The sequence below is a fragment of the Chrysochloris asiatica genome, unplaced genomic scaffold (assembly GCF_000296735.1).
Source record: "Chrysochloris asiatica unplaced genomic scaffold, ChrAsi1.0 scaffold00071, whole genome shotgun sequence".
NCBI classification, from domain to species: Eukaryota; Metazoa; Chordata; class Mammalia; order Afrosoricida; family Chrysochloridae; genus Chrysochloris; species Chrysochloris asiatica.
Window position 1 is genome coordinate 13,084,318 of NW_006408589.1, and position 19,842 is coordinate 13,104,159.

Here is a 19,842-nt window from a genome sequence, read left to right on the forward strand (position 1 = left end):
CAAGTCCAGAGAGTCCTAAGAACTATGAATTCCAAATTCTTAGAATGGCAGACTTTGCTTAGGAGGCTTGGGTGAGGCTCTCAGATTCCTGGGTCAGTGTTTGAAGAGCTATACTGTTTCCTTTTACTGGCATTGACACATTTTCAACTAAAGGCCATAGACCCCCAAACCATGCTTCTTAATTTCTGCAGATTTGCTGCAGCTTTCTCTTCTACATAACTCTGTAGACTTCAGATATGACAATGGCTCAGACATTGGGATAAAGCCCAAAGTATCCAGGGAAGAGGAGTTGGGGGACTCTTAACATAAATATCACCTGTCCAACCAGACACAAGAAACTTTTAATCATGAAATGTGAGAGAAAGAGGAAGCTTAAAGAGATTTTAGGACAGTGTCCTTCCTTGACAAACTGAGATCAAGAATGATTTACCAAGGTCATGTGGTGACTCAAGGTCAGAGTATAGGAAACCCAAGTTCTCTAGAACCTGCTCCAGAACTTTCCCATTAGATTCATCCATCGCTAATTAGTCATGCCACGAGACTCATCTGAAGAAAGCATCAAAAATACAGTGTCTAGGCCTCACCTGAACTTGCTGACTCAGACTATCCAGGGGAAGAGTCTAGGGAGGTGTGGGTTTCCCAAGCAGAAGAAGTGAAAAACAGTATATTATGATATCATAGTGTTTTCAACCTTTTAAAAATTCAACGTCATCTCTCTCAGTAACACCCTGTACCACATAACATCTAATTGTATATACATCCGTGGCTTCAAAAGGTTGTAACAGAGATCAGCAATCCCAATTACAGAACAGGATGCAGCGGACATAATTGGGCATAGCAAACACAATAGTCTTCCATGTGTGACACATGCATCTTATGTCCCTTGTATGCAAAGTGAATGCAATGCCAGGCATATGAGGGTACAGTATAAACATAATCTATAATACATATGTTTTTATAGTCATAATAAACACCTATATGACTGACTTATGTATGCATTGCACTGTACTTTCAACCTAAAAAGTTTACCATATGTGTGATTCAAGATATGGTTCAACTCGCAGAGGGTAGCATCTGATTTCATGTTGTGTGTTCTCTTTAGTGTTAACATTCTCTCTGTTTTTAGTTTTCTTTCAAAGATATTACTACAAAATGCATCATGGCTGCCAAATGCAGCAAAACCAGGGCTAGTGATAGCAGCATAAAGAGGTAGAGAGACTATTAGTTTGGAAGTGAAATTAATGGTTATTAAACAACCAAAGGTGGAAGAACAGTGAACGCTATTGTTCATGATTTAAGCATGACACTTGATAATCACAATGATCCTCAAAAACAAAGGAAAAAATTATCTAGGCTGTAGAAGGATTGGCCCCACTGAAAGTTGTCACCCTAAACCCAAACTAAATCTACCACTGAGTCGATTTTGACTCACAGCGACTTTGTGTATGGTTTCCGAGACCATAACTCTTTATGAGGGCGGAAAGCCTAATTTTTCTCCCGCAGAGCAACTGGTGGGTTTGAACTTCTAATGTTACAGTTAGCAGGCTATAGTAGCACTAATTATTGGTGGTGCTGGTGGCTGTGTGCCGTGGAGTTGGTTCCGACTCACAGCTACCCTGTACAGGGTTTTCAAGGCTGTAAATCTTTATGGGAGCAGAACACCTCATCTTTCTCCTGAGGAACAGCTGGTAGTTTCGAACTGCTAATCTTGTGGTATGCAGCCCAATTTGTAACCACTACGCTACCAGAGCTCCTTAGCACTAGTTATAAGACTAATGAAAATGTGAGGGGTACTTGTATCAAATATGGAAAAGTTGCTAATGATGTGGATTAAGGACCAAACACAAAACTAAATCCCTCTAAGTACATTCACTATCACTGCTAAGAAATGAAGCTTGTTTGAGATGCTTATAGGAAACGCAAGACCACACTAAGATATGGTGTTCACATAATGCCCAAATTACATAGGGTTTTATTTTCACAGGATGAATCATGGATGCTATGTGCTAACGATTTCATTGTCTGCTGTATATCTCAGTAAGGGGCCGAGCCACTGACTGGGAACCAGTAAGGGACTACAGATAGCTTCAAACATCTGTACTTTGACATCCGACTAACCTGGGAAACATCCTGGAGCCAAAGCAGCTCAGACAAAAAGCAAATCCAGCTTGGGAAAAAGTTTGTGTAGCCAAGATCTCTGGGCTTGATGTCCTGTTCTCAAATCAAAAGTGAAAACTGAAGTCTTTCCCAGATAGGCCTAACCTCAACAGCCTGGAAACTGACCCATAGGACTTCCATCCAGGGTCTCTGCATGGGGCATGCACATCACTGGTCATAATGTGTATAAGAAGCGTAAAACAATCTTATCATTGAAAGATAAACTCCTAAGTATCTAAAAGCAGCCAAAATAAAATAAATAAATAAGCACCTTAAATGCAATTTAGAAAACAAATATATCTGTCCTCCTTCCCCATAATTATCCAGTTTTTTCACCCATACTTGATGAGAAGCATCAAATTAACAAAATGAAGGTGGTTACTAAAGAGATTAAATTATTCATTTATTCAATAAATAATTATTGAATATCTATTACAAATCTAATACCAAGGACAGATCCCTGCATAATAGGGTGAAGCTAAGAAGAGAGAGACAAGTTTATAAAGAAGTTTCATAATGCAGAGCATCAAGAGAAGTGGGCTAAACAACCTCAAAATATAAAATATTCTAGGGGGGAAAAGATTGTATTATCAGCACAGTACAATCATCAATGTGCGAACAGTTGCTATGAGCTAGTCAAGAAATCCTAAATTAAATTAAATTACAATGAGCATAATCTATTTAAGAAGACAAGAAAATTTATAACACAGTGAGGAAAAATTCTTTCCCCAAAGTAAGATATATAAAGGAAAGAAATTCCATTAACTTAAGAACAAAATCTGCTTCCTTCTAAAACTCCATACCACAAAGAAAAATAATCCAATTAAAAAATAGGCAAAGGATTTGAAAAGACATTTCTCCAATGAAGACACACAAATGGCGAATAAACACATGAAAAGATGTTCAACATCATTAACATTTGCACTAAGAAAACAAAACCAAATTCACAAAGAGATACCACTTTATACCCACCAGGATGACTACACCCATTAGGAGTTCTGGTTCAAGCTGAAGGAACTGAAGAAAAATTCAAGCTTCGACTTGCAATACTGAAGGATTTTATGGGCAAAATGGAGTCCTGGTTTGGTGTTATGGGATCATACACTGGACACAGATTAGTTTGAACCACAAAGTTGGAGGTTCAAATTTACCAACTGCTCCTTGGTAACTCTATACAGGGTCGCTATGAGTTGGAACTGACACAATGGCATTTAACAACAACAACAATGGGCAAAATATTGAATGAGGCAGAAAGCATCAAAAAGAGATGGAAGGAAGACCAAGAGTCAGTCACTATAGCAAAAAACAATGGTTGATTTTCATCCATTTCAAGAGGTAGAATATGATCAACAGCCATTGATGCTGAGGGAAGAAATCCTTTTGCATTGAAGGTGCAGTAAAGGCATTGGCAAAGAACAAAACTCCAGGAATTGATGGAATGCAAATTGAAATCTTTTTACAGACTGATGAAGGCACACACTCATCTATGCCAAGAAATTTGGAGAAAAAAATACCTGGTCAACTGACTAGAAGAGATCCATATTTGTGCCCATTCCAAAGAGAAGTGACACAACAGGATGCAGACTTCTTCAGACAATATCATTAATATCTCATTCATGTAAAATTTTGCTAAAGAGAATCATTGGTGATGTCAGATAAATCGCGGCTGAAAGCAAAACATATCAGAAAGATGTTTACTTGTGCTTTATTGACTACTCAAAGGCTTTAGATTGTGTGGATCATGGCAAGCTATGAACAACATTATGAAGTATCAGTATTCCAAAAGACTTAATTGTGCTTATGATGAACCTGCACATAGATCAAGAGGCAGTTGTTTGAAGAGAGCAAGGGAATACCAAATGGTTTAAAATTATCAAAGGTGTATGCCAGGGTTAAGTTCTTTCATCGTACTGATTTAATCTGTATGGTGAGCACACAATGCGAGAAGCTGGATTATATAAAGAAAAACATGGCATCAGGATTGGAGGAAGACTCATTAACAACCTGTGATGTGCAGATGACACAATCTTGCTTGCTGAAAGTGAAAAGGACTTAAAATATTGACTGATGAAGTTCAAAGAGCACAGCCTTCTGTATGGATTGCATCTCCATGTAAAGAAAACAAAAATCCTCACCACTGGACCAATAAACAACATTCTTGTTGTTATTAAGTGCCATCGAGTCGGTTCTGACCCATAGCGACCCTGTACAGGGTTTCTGAGGGTGTAAATCTTTACTGGAGTAGAAAGCCTCATCTTTCTCTCGTGGAGCAGCTGGTAGTTTCAAACCGCTGACCTTAAGGTTCGCAGCCCGATTCATAACCACCACGCTAACAGAGCTCCTTAGCAAGACTTTTTTTGTTAAGCAGTATTACAAGAAACACAAACACTCAACAATATCTCTCTGTCTTCAAAGAAGAAGTTGTCAAGGACTTCATTCTTCTTGGATCAAATATCAACACTCACCACTAGACCTATAAACAACATTCATATAAACGGAGAAAAAAATTGAAATTGCTGAAGACTACATTTTTCTCAGATCAACCTTCAATACTCATGGCAGCAGCAGTCAAGAAATCAAACGATGCATTGCATTAGATGTCTAATTAGATATTTAAGAGAAAAGGTGTCAGTTTGGGGACTAAGGTGCACCTGAGCCAGGCCATGGTATTTTCAATAACCTCAAATGCATGTGAAAGTTGGACAGTGAATAAGGAAGACTTTAGAAAATTTGATGCATTTGGATTATGGTGTTGGAGGAGAATATTAAAAGTAACACAGACTGCCAAATGAAAAAAAAAAGCAATCTGTTTTGGAAGAAGTACAGCCAGAATGCTCCTTGGAAGCCAGGATGGCCAGATTTTGGCTCCCATACTTCAGACATATTATCAGGAGGGACCAGTAACTGAAGAAGGATATCATGCTTGGTAAAGTGGAGGGTCAGGAAACAGAGATATTGGCACAGTGGCAGCAGCACTGGATTCAAATGTAACAATGATTGTGAGGTTGGTGCAGGGCAGGGCAGTGTTTATTTCTGTTGTGCATAGGGTTGTTACAAGTTGGTACTGACTCCATGGCACCTAACAACAACAGGAATCCTAATGTAGCGCTGTGGGATAAGCACTGGGCTGCAAAGTTAGTTAGAACCACAAGGTCAGAGGTTGAAACTTGACAGCCATTCCTTGGAAACCTTATACAGGGGCATTATGAGTAGGAACTGTCTAACAACAACAGGATGATTATTATAAGAAAAGCAGAAAATAATAAGTGTTGGTGAGTATATGGAATGATCAGAACTCAGTGCACTTGTATTGCTGGTGGGAATGTGTAATAGTACAGACACTGTAGGAATGAGTTTGGTCATTTCTGGAAAAGTTACTCATAGAATTACCATATAAGCCAGCAATTCCACTACGAGGTAAATACCCAGGAATTCAAACAGAGAAGTGTCACCAATGTGCTACTATTCATCTGTTTGTTTGTCATACTATAATAGCTTGTGTGTTGTTCCAGAACACTTAATTGTGCCCATGAGGACCCTGTATAAAGAACAAGAAGCAGCTATTCAAACAGAACATGAGAACATCGAATGGTTTAAAGTCAGGAAAAGTGTGAGTCAAGGTTGTATCCTTTCACTATACTTATTTAATCTGTATGCTGAACAAACAATCTGAGAAACTGGACTATATGGAGAAGACTGTGGCATAAGGATTGGAGGAAGATTCAGTAACAGTATGTGATATGCAGATGATACAATCTTGCCCCTTGGAAGAGAACTTGAAGTACTTGCTGAAGAAGATCAAAGACAACACAGCCTTCAGTACAGATTGCACCTCAATGTAAAGAAAATAAATATCCTCATAACTGGACCAATTAATAATGAAAATCCTCACAACTGGACTGATTAATATTGTAAATCCTCACAACTGGATCAATAACAGTATGGACAAATGAAAATACTGATGTTGTCAAAGATTTCATTGTAATTGGATTTGTAATAAATGCTTATGGTTATTGTTGTTGTTAGGTGCCACTGACTCGGTTATGACTCATAGCAACCCTGTAAAGGCCTTCCCAGGAGTGGCTGGTGAGTTTGAATCAACAAATGTTCATGGTAGCAGCAGTCAAAAAATAAAACAACGTATTGCATTAGACAAATCAGTTGCAAAAATCCTCTTTAAAGAGTTCAAAAAGTACACTGGACCCAAGCCATGGTATTCAATTCAGTCATATCCATGTGAAAGCTAGACAATGAATAAGGAAGACCATAGAATAATCAATGCATTTGAATTACAGTGTTAGGGAAGACTATAGAAAGTACCATGAACTGTCAGAACAAACAAATCTGTTTTGAAAGATGTACAGCCAGATTGCTCTTTGGAAGTTACAATGGTGAAACTTCATCTCTTGTACTTTGGACCTGTTGACAGGAAAGACCAGTCCCCAGAGAAGGACAACATGCTTAGTAAAGTGATGGCTCAATGAGATGGATTGACACAGTAGCACCAAGAACAGAGTCCAATTTAGTAATTCTAAGGATGGCGCAGGACATTCTGTTGTGCATAGGATGGTTCTGTGTTGGAACCAACTCGACAGCACCTACGACCAACAGTGTTGGTTGTGCATAGGATGGTTCTGTGTTGGAACCAACTCGACAGCACCTACGACCAACAGTGTTCACTGAAGCCTTAGTCAAAAGTCAAAAGGTAGAAGCAGCCCCAAGAGCCTATCAACAACTGAACAGATTAACAAAATGTGGTCTATTTACACAATGGAATATTATTCTACCATAAAGATAAGTGAAGATATGATACATGATAGGACATGGATGAAATTGGAAAGATTACGCTGAGTGAAGTTAAGTCTGACCTCAAAGGACAATTACTGCAAGATCCCATACAAATTAGCTAGAATAGAAAGATGCATAGAGACAAAAGTTTATTAGTGGTTACCAGGAACAAGGGGTAGAGAAATAGGAAATGATTGCTGATGGAATACTAAATTTCTATTTAGGGTAATGGGGGGACTTTTGGAAATGAATACTGATAATGGAGGTGCAGCACAGTGAATGTAGTTAAACTTACTGAATTTTGCATTAAAGAAATGGTTAAAATAGTAAATTTTTTGCTATATTTTATCACTATCATTTTTTTTTTTTTTAAATCTGTTTCTGTTGTATCCTCTCCTTCCTTGTTCCCAGTCTTGCCCGATGGACTGTAAGAAGGGTCAGATGATTGAGGATGCCTTGGAGAGATGCTTCAGTTTTCATTGTTTGTTGGTGTTGTTAGATGCTATCAAGTCGGTTCTGATTCACAGTGACCTTGTACAGGGTTTCTGAGGAGTGGCTGGTTGGTTTGAACTGCACACCAGGACTCCAGTTGTCACTATTGCTTTTGTTGTCATTAAGTGCTGTCGAGTTGTTTCTGACACATAGCGATTAGAGACTATCAATTCCAGCCTCTACATGATTGTCAAGACAAATTTACAATATAAAACATCTGTGTTTCAGATTCTGGATGGATGGTGACTGTAAGTTCAAATTCTTCTAATTCTCATAAAAATTTTAGTTATGAGAAGTGGCATTTAAGGCCTACTGCCTATGGGCCATGCGGTTTACATGTTTGTTTGTTTGCTAGTACTGAGGTTTGTTTATGGACCAAATCAAATCAAAATTTGTCCTTGTACTTTGCATTCCTTGACTTTTTTTTTTTTTTTTACTGAAAATACTTATTTTGAGGCAGTTTCCCAAAACAAATGTCAATAGAATACTATTCAGCATAGGTGTAATAGGAGGTGCTTAGAGATTTGGTCATCTGGAATACAATATAGTCCCTCTTATTTTGAGAAATTTCTTTCTGTATCATAGGAGCATTCACAGAATTTCCCTAAACAACTGTGTTGCTCTTATCTTTGATCTCATGGATGCTGAATACTTTGTTCTTTCAATGTGTCCTTGTTTGCTTTGATTTCTAGGAAATTGAGAATATAGTTTTCTATCTCAAGCAATGGAACAGAAATATATACGACTACACACAGACATAAATATGAGGGTACGTTAAAAAGGGTTGTCACGGGTTATAGACGATATATGCACAGGCTTCTTCCAAATGAAACATGTTTAAACTTGTCTGCGATCAGTGGAGAGCTGCAGAAAAGACATGTTTTCTCAGTAATAAACTTCTTAGTCTCATTCGGAGGACTTAGGAAAAAGGTCCAATCAAACCAGTGGCTTCCAAGGAAATCTGCTGGGCAAGTTAAATTCAAGGCAGAGAGCTCAGCAAAGAAAGTTACAGTGACTATCTTATGGGACTATAAAGGGGTAACCTTAATAGATTTTCTCAAAGGACACAGGATGATCATGGGGGTTTAAAGGAGGTGGTGGTGGTATTTACATGCCGCTGAGTTGCTTCCGACTCATAGCAACCCCTGTATAAGATGTCTGACGCTGTAAATCTTTACAGGAGCAGAAAGCCTCATCTTTCTTCCAGGGAGTAACTGGTAGATTCAAACTGCTCCTAGGGGGGCTTATTAGGAGGAAGCGTTAAGACAATAAAATTTAAAAACCAAATTGCATTGGTTAGAAAAAGTCCAGGAAAGTTAAACTAAGGATTTTTTTTCCATCATAACAATCACTGGCTCATTCTTCCAGGGAGCAGGGTCTGTACTAGGAGACTTTGTTGGAAAACAGTACCTCATTTCCTCTACAGCCCTCATCTTGCCCCTTCTTTTTATTCTCAAAACTCAACATTGAAAAGGAACATGGGCTACCAAACTGTCATTTTGATGTGGAATACACTGAGGAGCACAGAATTTTGAGGGGAGGATTGTTGTTGTTAAGTACTGTCAAATCAGTTCCAAATCAAAGCAGCCCTGTATAGGGCTGCTGGTTTGAGCCACCAACCTTTTGCTTAGCAGTCCTGTGCTTATTCTATAGTGCTTCACCAAGGGGGATAAGCTAGACATTTGGAAAAACACCTTCAAAAGTGTATGACCTAGATGGAGAATGTGTTGAGAAATAATAGCTTCACATTTTTGATATTTTTGTTTAACAAAGGTTTCTATGATTTTGCTGCAATACTTTTAAACACATATATAAAGACCCATTCAGAATATGGAAGGGAATGAGGGAGCTTCAAAAACTTGGTGGAAAAATGTAATTAAAAGATAATGGAATTTTTCTATGACCTAGATTTTTCTTTTATCCCAATTGTAATACCTATTTATAATTTTCCAGTTATTATCTTTATTCCTATACTCCAAACCAAAATCACTGCCATCAAGTGAATTCTGACTCACAGCAATCCTGAGACTGTAAATCATGACTGGAGCCAACAGCCTCATCTTTCTCCAATGGAGCAATTGGTCGTTTGAACTACCGACCTTGCAACGCCTAACCCACAGAAGAACCAGGGCGCCTTTATTTCTATAAGATGCCACCAACTACCCAGGAGGGACAAGAACTGTCATGGATGAACAAATGAATGAATAAATGATTAAACAGCAGTCGTGTGTTAAGATGCCAGGTAAATAGATAATCATTAATTATTCAGATAACTGAATTCGTGGAGTATTTCATGTAATCAGGAGCTTGGTGATTTTGGTGTACTTTTTATTTAAGGGCCATGATACTTTCAACGCCCTCAGTTGTGAACTCTGAACTCTCAACTAGGACAAATGCTTTGGCCATATAGGAGCAACTGAAAGATTCCTGCCAGAGACATCCAGGTTACATTTCTTCTCGGCGACATGATCTTACTAAAAAGTCTCCACATCTCTCTCTGGAGACTTCTAAAACTGAAATTCAATCCATTAGAGGAGGGAGATAGGGTAAACCAATGTTTTCAGAACACAATAATGTGGCTGCTCTTATATTTTCTACCTTATATGCTGATGTTGTTGTTATTAATGCTGTTGAGTTCTGACCCAGAGCAACCATGTATAGGGTTTCTGAGTCTTTTAAAAAATCTTTGGTGGGAGCAGAAATACTCATCTTTCTGCCATGGAGCAGCTGGTGGGCTTGAACTGCTGGCCTTGTGGTTCACAGTCCAGTGCTAATCTGTAAACGATATTTCGATTTGGAAGATTGTCTCATTCTTCCACCTACAGGAGCCTCCATTATGCTGCCATTGAGATCCAGACTTTGCAGATAAGTTATTTCATAGGGTTTGAAATCATGCTGCCATACAGAAGAAACATCTCTGGAGCTAACATGGCCTGGCAGAAGGTCAGACCACAGGCTGCCCTGCTCACTGCAGCCTGTCTATGTGGAAGAAAATGCTTGAGGGGAAGGGAAACACTGCTCTTTTAAGTGTCTCTCCAGCGGTAGCTGGGTACCTGCTGGAATGATGGAAAGTGAGGGTTAGAGTAATTTGACTCCAAAGGTGCTAAGGTTTTAATACTGTCCACTAAAGAATGCACCACAGTCATAGAAAATAATGGCAGTCAAGCCATAAAGATGACGCTTTGTTGTTGCTTTGAAGAGGTTTTTACATTGGAGAAACACATTCCTATAGTTTATGTCCAGTTTGTGTCTTTAGAGCAGGGGCTCCTTGGGCCAGAAAGATGTGCAGTGACTCGCCCAATACTGGGCCCCACCACTGTCAACTAATAATAGCAGTAAAAAGAGGAGAGCAGGAAATCATTTTGTCATGTATGGGCTTATGTGTTAGAAGGTATTTTATTTCACCCCCAAATGGGACAAAGATCAAACTAGCACCAGTTCCTCAGAACGCAAGGTCATTGTCATGAGACCAAGTTTAAAAAAATCTGCGCAATTAACCAGCCAAACATAACACAACCAATCGTACAGGCACTTTATCTGTGCCATGACACCTACTGAAAATCCAGCCCCTTTCATCAAACTCAATTCAGAACACTCAGGCACAGCTCTGCACTTTGCATCATCTCTGTCAAACTCTATTTTCAGTCCTTTATGTCAAATTTAAATTCATGGCAACTGCATTCAGATCTTGATAGAATCCCCAATTTGCCCTGGACCCCAAATCCATTCCACAAGAAACACACACACAAACCAATACACAGACGGGAGAGTGCACGCGCACAAACAGACTTGATTTGTTCTCACTTTAGCTAAGCCAGAGTTAAGAATTTGGAATGACTGCCTGTTGGCCCGTGATTTAACAGACTCTCAGATAAGTACCTGCAGAAAACAAGGGTACTGGACAATTGGGTCTTCACCCCTCAGGTGAAGAAATCGTATCAGTACAGCTCTTCTTTGGGATGAAAACGGACCTTCAAATTTTCTATGGTATTCTCCCCCGTCACCGAAGCTTAAATCGCCATCAATCTTAAGTGAGCTGAACAAATTGCCGAGTGATGAAAAATGGGTAAGTTTGACTCTGAACACATAGATCTGTTGTGTCCACCAAAATGAGGTCTTGATTAGGCATAAAGTTAACAAAAACACCCTATCAACTATTTACAATCTGATACACTTTCCCAAAAAAGAAGAAATCACTCACAATGTTATCACTAAGAGAACATTCTAGACTGACCTCTCATATAAATCTTCTTTGCTTGGGTATCCATACATGCATAAAAGAATATAGCTTTTTTAAAAGCTCATTTTCTCCCTAATAATTGTCTGTTTTTAAAAAGCTATCAGCAGGTGCACCTCATTTCAAAAGGCTCTTGTCCTTCATAATACAATATTCATCACGATTACATAGTATGAAATAAAAAGCAGGAAAACAGAAGCAAGGGTAGTTCAATTAGATGCAACATAATCTGCACACACACACAAAAAGGTTCTGTAGTTAAAATCAGCTCCTGATGAAAGAAAAAAGGGGACTATATTTCCACATATTTTTAATTATATAGAATTTCCTCAAACATGATTTTTCATAATATATTCCATTAAGTTAACATCATATTTGAAGAAAGAGCATTTTCCGATTTCATTTTAAGCCTGATTTTGAGCAATTACAGTGTCATTGTTCTGCGGTAGAAAGGTTGAATTCATTTACTGTGTGGTTATGCTAGTTATGATTGATGTCTCTTCTCCAAATGATAAACCAATCACCCCAATGATGTAATGTCATTTTAAGAGTGCCATAATCACATTTCTCTCAAACTAGAAGCTCTGATGAGTTCTAATAAAGATTTATGGTAGATTAAAGGCCTTCATAATATCAACAATGGATTGCTCATTTGATGAGAGATTTGATTAGGTAATTTTTTTTGAAAAAGAATACGAGTTTACTAAATATATCAGGTCTGGCTTTGAAGAAGGGCATGGGCCATTCTAAGTAGCAGTCCATCATTCCATTTCTAGAATGAATCATCTTCAATTTGTTTAGGAGGTCCTCTCTAATTGTAGAGGTTGAGTCCAGTGGTGGCATACACTCATGGATGGAGCCCAAACACAATCTCATCAAGGAACACTTGAGGGATATAAAGCTCGGTCTGTACTACTTTTGAAGGGATGAATTAATGGGCATTATGAGTGGCCAATTCAGAAGGTAATTCCCAAGCCTTTGGGTCAGGAGCAATTAATTTCTACAAATGCCTCTCTTTGGGTGCGATGAGTACTTAAACTCTAAGCACTGCCCACTTCTACTTACAAAGGCAACAAAATGAGAAATCAAAATAAGGCATAATTTACACTGGGTCCAGCAATGCCAACTAAGCTTTAGTGAGAGAGCGCTGAGGCAGTAGCCACAATCCTTAAAAATGGGACAGATCCTTGTGGCCAGTTCATCTGTCAATGAAAGTGAAAACTAAAATGAGAACTATGGATTTAGAGGCAATATTTACCATCACACCATACCATCATCTTGTTAAATCCAGGGAAGTGACACAGGTATAGGGTGATGGGAGAGGTCACCCCCAAAAATACTTCGGATGTGGCAAGACATTCAGTATTCATGTCAAGAGATCACATTTTAATCAAAAATCATCTAAACAAGCAAGGAGGAAAAAGTCAGAAGTCAACTATCAAAAAACAAGGGATCTGAGACGCACAGCGACGGGGTGTGTGAGGGCATCCAGGGTCACTCAGCTATGACCACAATAGTAGTAATACAAAATTCAATATTCCAATGTCTCTCTGCACTTCACCTTTGAGACCAGCATTCTCTCATATGCAGTACTGGGCAAATTCCTCCCACTGAAGGAGCCCCAAATCCTGTTAAGATAAGCAAAGCCTCTTCAGTAACTGCAACCTTCAACAGAAGTATCTTAGAAAAGCAATGCCATAAAACACATGTAGTAGTTTGACACTTCCCACACCACCTTCCTCCCCACCCTTATTTCAGAGTTGCCACTTTGCTGGAGAATTAAAAAGGTCACACACAAAACACCACACATTTAGACGCCACACAGTTTCCTTACCACTGCTGGAGGCTTGCTGGGGCCCTGAGCATGCTCTGAGCAGGTATGAATTGGGGGAGAATTCCTCATCGGGGTTGGTGTCCATGATTTGATGGGAGGTGTTGCTGTCTAGCAATGGCATCTGGCAGCTAACTGGTGGAGGATTATGGGAGCTAGGCAGCTGAGCAGATGGGAGAAGGCTAGACGAGGATGTAGGTGGAATGGGACGACCTGGGAGAGAGGACAGAGGGGTCAAAGGTCAGCAATGAGTGTCATGAACGCAACCCAAGAAAGTTATATTGAAACCACCTCATAATACAAATACTGAAAAAAGAAAAGAAAAAAAAAATGAAATGCTTCAGATGTGTCTTTTAGAGTGGTTTGATGTGTCTTCAAAGTTCCAATTCATACTACAGGTAGTTGTGTATTTTAGAGAATGGTATGACCAGTAATATCCACCTGTGAATCTGAAATGGCATCAGTCTGGAAACCACCTGCTACTGACTTAAGTCCTTATCCCACCACCTCTCACTGAACTACATCCTTATTGCTCTCTCTGCTTCCATTCTTGCCATTTACCCACCTAGTCCCATCACCCTCTTTCCTTCTCCACAACAACCAACCCTCGGGTTGTGTCACTTGGCTGCTTATTACCCTTCAATGGCTTCCCATTGCATGTAGAATGAAATCCAAACTGCTTATGATAATGAGCATTTCTTGCCACTGTGGCCCATAGCTGCCATTCCTACCTCACCTCTGAGAGTGGCACTTACTACTCTCCCTTGATCCATTGCTCTCCACCTCATGTTCTCATCTCTGTTTCTGCTGCTTCAACATGCCAAACCATTCAGAGGCTTTACATTACTACCCAGTTTGCCTGTTTGCCTTTTTGCAAGTTTCCCTCCAGTCTGTTTTATCCCCTTGGTTCATTTAAATTTCACCATAGCCTTTATAATGATTTAAAGGTAGACAACTTGTCTATTTTATTTAGCCCTGCATCCTCAATGTTTCCCTAAAGAATAGCACCTGCTGAATGAATGAACAAATAAATAAGGTCAACTAAAACCAAATTAATCAGTTTGGGAGAGGAATGGAAGAAAGGTGGAAAGGGCAATTCATTTGCATTCCTAAGAGTTGGCCAATGCCCCCATTCTCTGCATCATGTGGTTTTTGTTGGACACCATAGGGGGAATTCCTATGAAGTGAAGAAGAGCCACTCCAGCCAGGCAGGAATCGGGGAATGACTTGAAGCTGCCCTTGGGTCAAGAAGTTCTCCTCTCATACAGAGGACTACTGCAACCTCCCTTTTTTGCGTGGCAGGGAGCAACTGGCAGCCAAATTGCTGAGTGAGGATATTCATCACGTGGACTGTCACCTGCTTTACCCTTACATCTTTGAGTCCTGGCACTTACTTGCCTGCTAGTGTGTTCATGTAGGCAGCTCAGGAAAATTAGTCAAGAGAAGCAACCCACTGGATGCCCTGAAGCTGGGGGGTGTGGAGAGAAGGGCGAAGTGTTGGGAAAGGAGACTCATGAATCAAGTTAGAATGGAGGAAGAACCTGAGCCAGAAGTACCTGTTTTCCTGCATTTACATGTACTGCATGTGTAGAGACATGTTGATTTTTGTCACCACGGAGGGCACCGTGCTAGATGCTGAGCATACAAAATCAACAATGTCTGCCCTCAGAGAGCTTACAGTCTAGTGAGGGACACAGACAGATAAATGCATCCATTCAGTGCCACATGGTAAAGAGTTGGATAGTGGCATGTAGTTAGCTGGTGCTGTAGGGACAAAGAAAAGGGCTGTGTGGTCCAGTCTGGAGAAGCCCTGATGGCACAGTGGTTAAGCACTCAACTGCTAACAGGAAAATCAGCAGTTCGAATCCACCATGCTGCTCCATGGGAGAAAGGTGAATTTGTTTCCATAAAGATTTACAGCCTTGGAAACCCTGTTGGACAGTTCTGCTCTGTCCTACAGGCTTACTGTTTTCCAAGCTACTCATGTAAATCAATCTGTGTGCATTGGAATCGACTCAGCGGCAGTGTTTGACTGAGTCTGGCTGGGTAGGGGTGGGGTGGTAAGTGAAACAAAGAAATCTGGTTAAAGGTGATGCCTGAGAAATTATTGAAAGATGACGAAAGGGACTTTGCAGGGAGAAGGCACAGAAAGAACACACATAGTTGTTTTTTTGTTGTTGTTAAGTGCCATTGAGTTGATTCCAACCCATAGCAACCCTGTACAGAGTGTCCAAGGAGCAGCTGGTGAATTTGAACCACCGACCTTGCAGTTCAAATGACTTGCAGTCTGAAACATTACCCCACAACACCACACCAGAGTTGTCTTACCACGTGCCAATTACCCTTTGGGAGGTTGAATGGCAGAAAGGGTTGGGAGGTAAGATACACTGAACACTTTTAGGTTAGGAGCTCCTGACCAGTAAAACAATCAAAATGAAGCCAAGTCATCTCTGAAATAGATGGGTAGGTAAGTGGAGCTTAATTTAAAAATGCAATTCATTCATAGCTATTCAGGGTCTGATGTTCTTGCCACATGTTCTGGCAAAGGTAGATTGAACCATTACAATTCTAGCAGACTCAGTGCTAACATTTAATCAATACCTTTGCCCATAGGTTTCCCTTGGCCAATAATAACTATTCTCACTACTAGTATTCTAACTGCTAATGTTTGTTGCGCAGTGGCTATCTGTTACTACGCTAATCTCACTACAAACAGTATCTCATTGAATCCTCCAAAGACCCTTTCAAGTCAGGATTACTATAATCTCCATTTTGTAAATGAAGAAACTGAGGCTCACAGAGAGGCAAAGACCAGGAGTCAGGCTCAAGTCTGTCTACTCCAAAATCTACCCTCTAACCCCACTGCCAGAAACAAAGAAAGTGACCAACAAAGGAGAGAGGTAATTCACAGGAATTATGTTACCAGTTTCCCATCTCCCACTCTCACAAACTGTCTAGACATTCCCAATAAGAAACATACTATCCTAATTTGGTGTGAAGTTCCAAGTGGCTTCTTCATAGCACCGTTGTCTTCGCTCAGTCTTCTTCCAGGCTTCTAAATGCTGGGGTGCCCTGACTGGTATGGGTGGAACATGGTGTTGATGCTCACGCAGCAGCGAGGCTGTAGTAGTAACAAGTTTTAGCTCCCAATCAATCGGCTTTCACATTTGTATTATTGAGCCATATCTGGAACTGCATGTTGAAGAACAAGGATGGCTGGAAGCCAATTCCTAAATTCCTTTGAGTGACTGAGGTGGAACTGAAGTTCAAGTGCAATTTTCCAGGAGCCTGATATGATGGTTGCTGTGAAATTATTCTTTACATGAACTTTCTGAAATTTTGTTCAGCATGAATTCATTTCATACAGTGCAGACAGAACTGCTATTTAATTGATACAAATACAGACAATGGAAAGCAATCATAACACAATGGAAGCACTGGTGTGACTTGAGAGTACCCAGAAGGCACAGCGCAGAATTGTCTGATTCCTGGTATTTCCTGCCCCCCATTTCAAGGCAGGCTTTGGTTGCCCCCTAAACTCTGCTCTGTGGTACCTACCAGTACTTGGGACATTTCTCAGTCCCTAGATCTGCTCTACTCAAATGGTATGCTGTTTTATACTTACTATGTTACTTGACAACTTTGTTCGTTTATGCTATATCCCTACTCCTGGCTGCCCCATCAACTATTTCAGCAGAGAGAAACTCTCTATATAGATACAACAGGTTCCAAAAGTCAGAGAAGTAAGCTGGGACTTACGCAGACCCACTTTATGCAGACCATGTTTTCTTGCAGAATTGCTCAGTATGTGATGGGCATGAAACTGGGAGAGATACACTTATTTGATTCCCACTCCGTGCCCCACAGAGCACCTCCTGTGCCCTCAAACTATTTTTCAAGTTCCATTTTGGATGGTTATAGAGTCCCTAGCAAATACAAAAAAAAAAAAAAAGGCTTAATTGATAAGATGCAAAGAAAACATGCAGAAGCAGCCACATGTGATTCATTAAACTAATATGGTCTTGACAAGGATGCCCTTTATAAGCACTCCTATTCAATATTGTTTTGGAAGTCTTAGCCAGAGCTGTAAGGTAAGATGGGGAAATTAAAGGCATCCAAATTGGCAAAGAGGAAGTAAAACTCTATTTGCAGATGATATGATCCTATACATAGAAAACCCCAAAGACTCAGCAAAAAAAGCTACTGGAAGTCATTGGAAGATTCAACAAAATTGGTAGGTTACAAGATCAACATACAAAGATCAGTTGGATTCCTCTACACTAATAATGACAACACTGAAAAGGAAATTAGGAAAGTAATGCCATTTACAATAACCATCAAAAGGATGAAATATTTAGGAGTAAATGTAACCAGAGAAACAAAGAACCTATACCAAGAAAACTACAAATCACTGCTGCAAGAAACCAAAAGAGACTTACAAAAATGGAAGAATATACCATGCTCCAGGATAGGAAGACTTAACATTGTGAAAACGTCAATACTACCCAAAGCAATTTACATGTATAATGCAATCCCAATCCAGATTCCAACAACATTCTTTAGAGAGATGGAAAACACAGTTACAAACTTTATATGGAAAATAAAGAGATCCAGGATAAGCAAAGCACTACTTAAGAAGAAGAACAAAGTTGGAAGCTTCTCACTCCCTGATTTCAAAATTTACTATATGGCTACAGTGGTCAAAACAGCCTGGAACTGGTACAATGAAAGACACATAGATCAACGGAACAGAACTGAGAATCTAGAAATTAACCTATCCGCATACAGCCAACTGATCTTTGACAAAGAGCCAAAGTACACTGAGTAGGGGGCACATAGTCTCTTGAACAGATGGTGCTGGCAGAACTGGAAATCGATACGCAAAAGACTGAAGCAAGACCTTTACCCCATGCCTTATACAAAAACCAACTCAGCATGGATTAAAGACCTAAATGTGAATCCCAGAATTATAAAGGTTATCAATGAAAAATAGGGACAAATTTAAGGGAGGAGAATATTGAAAATGCCGTGGGCTGCCAAAAGAACCAATAGATCCGTTTTGGAAGAAGAGTGCTCCTTGGAGGCCAACATGGCCAAACTTTGTCTCTCATACTTTAGACATATTGTCAGGAGGGACCAGTCGCTGGAGAAGGATATCATGTTTGGTAAGGTGGAGGGTCAGAGAAAAAGAAGAAGACCCCCAACGAGATGGACTGGCCAAGTGGCAGCATTGATGGACTCAAGTGTGGCAACAGTGGTATGAGGTTGGCCCAGGATTGGACATTGTTTCGTTCTGCTGTGCATAAGGTCACTATGACTCCGTGCCAACTCGATGGCACCTAACAACAACAACAACAATCCAGGGCACACACAGACTACTAAACATTGTGAAAACAACACAAACAAAAGAAAACAAAATAGATGATTGGGACATTCTAAAAATTAGAAACTTATGTGCACCAAAGGATTTCACCAAAAAAGTACAAAGGGAGTCCACAGAATGGGAAAAAAATCGTTCGCAATGACATATCAGACAATGCACTAATTTCTAAAATCTATAGGAAACTACAACACCTCTTCAAGAAAAAGACAAAATAATCCAATTAAAAAATGGGCACAGGACATGAACAGACTTCATCAAGGAAGATACTCAGGAAGCCAACAGACATATGAAGAAATGTTCATGATCATTAGCCATTAGAGAGAATGCCCTTGTGCGTCTTGCAGACAGTACCCATTTGACCTAGCCTTGATGGCTTGATAATCAGAAATCGACTAGAGGAAGATAAAAAAGGAAACAACTTTGATCAATGAAACAAGGGTAAATTGCTACAATTTGATTAACTTGACCTATATTCATGGAGGTAGTAGATCAAAATACCAAAAGAGGGAAGGAGTCTTTAAATCAAGTATCAATGCTATCCACTCTGTATACTGGGTAGATAGAAACAGGCAACTTAAGACATTGGCTACCTAAAATGAGGAGGAGACAAAGGCAAAAAGTGACTGACTTACAAGGTTTCAAGAGGGAGTCTAGTTTAAGAGTGTGTGTAGGGTAAGATAGAGTCCACACTGAATAGTTTTCATCTTGTCTAGATGGGTCTGGTAAAAAGAGTTGGGGATAAGATTCTTATGATTCAATAGTGAGTAATTGCTATCATGATTAATTGCGACTGTCACAATTGTAAAAGTAGAAGTTTTGTAATAAAAACTGGGGAGTAGTTAATCTTACAGTCCAGAAAACAAAGACTATCAAGGGAGAACAGCACAAGCAGAAGGCGGGATCTTATCCAGAGAAGCAGCAACACCAGAGATGGAGGCAAAGATGGGGCATGGA

At 39.8% G+C, this 19,842-nt stretch overlaps 1 protein-coding gene across 4 annotated transcripts in view; it reads right to left on the reverse strand.

Annotated features, from left to right (window-relative positions):
* Nucleotides 1-19,842, reverse strand: part of TENM2 (teneurin transmembrane protein 2) — a 1,406,199-nt gene that overhangs the window by 541,532 nt on the left and 844,825 nt on the right. For 2 of the 4 annotated variants that reach the window (XM_006864840.1, XM_006864839.1), the window contains exon 3: nt 13,509-13,718. The exons of the other annotated variants lie outside the window; for them this stretch is intronic. In XM_006864840.1, the coding sequence (XP_006864902.1) occupies nt 13,509-13,718 (210 nt within the window). The remainder of the gene's footprint in view (nt 1-13,508; nt 13,719-19,842) is intronic. 4 annotated transcript variants of the gene reach the window in all.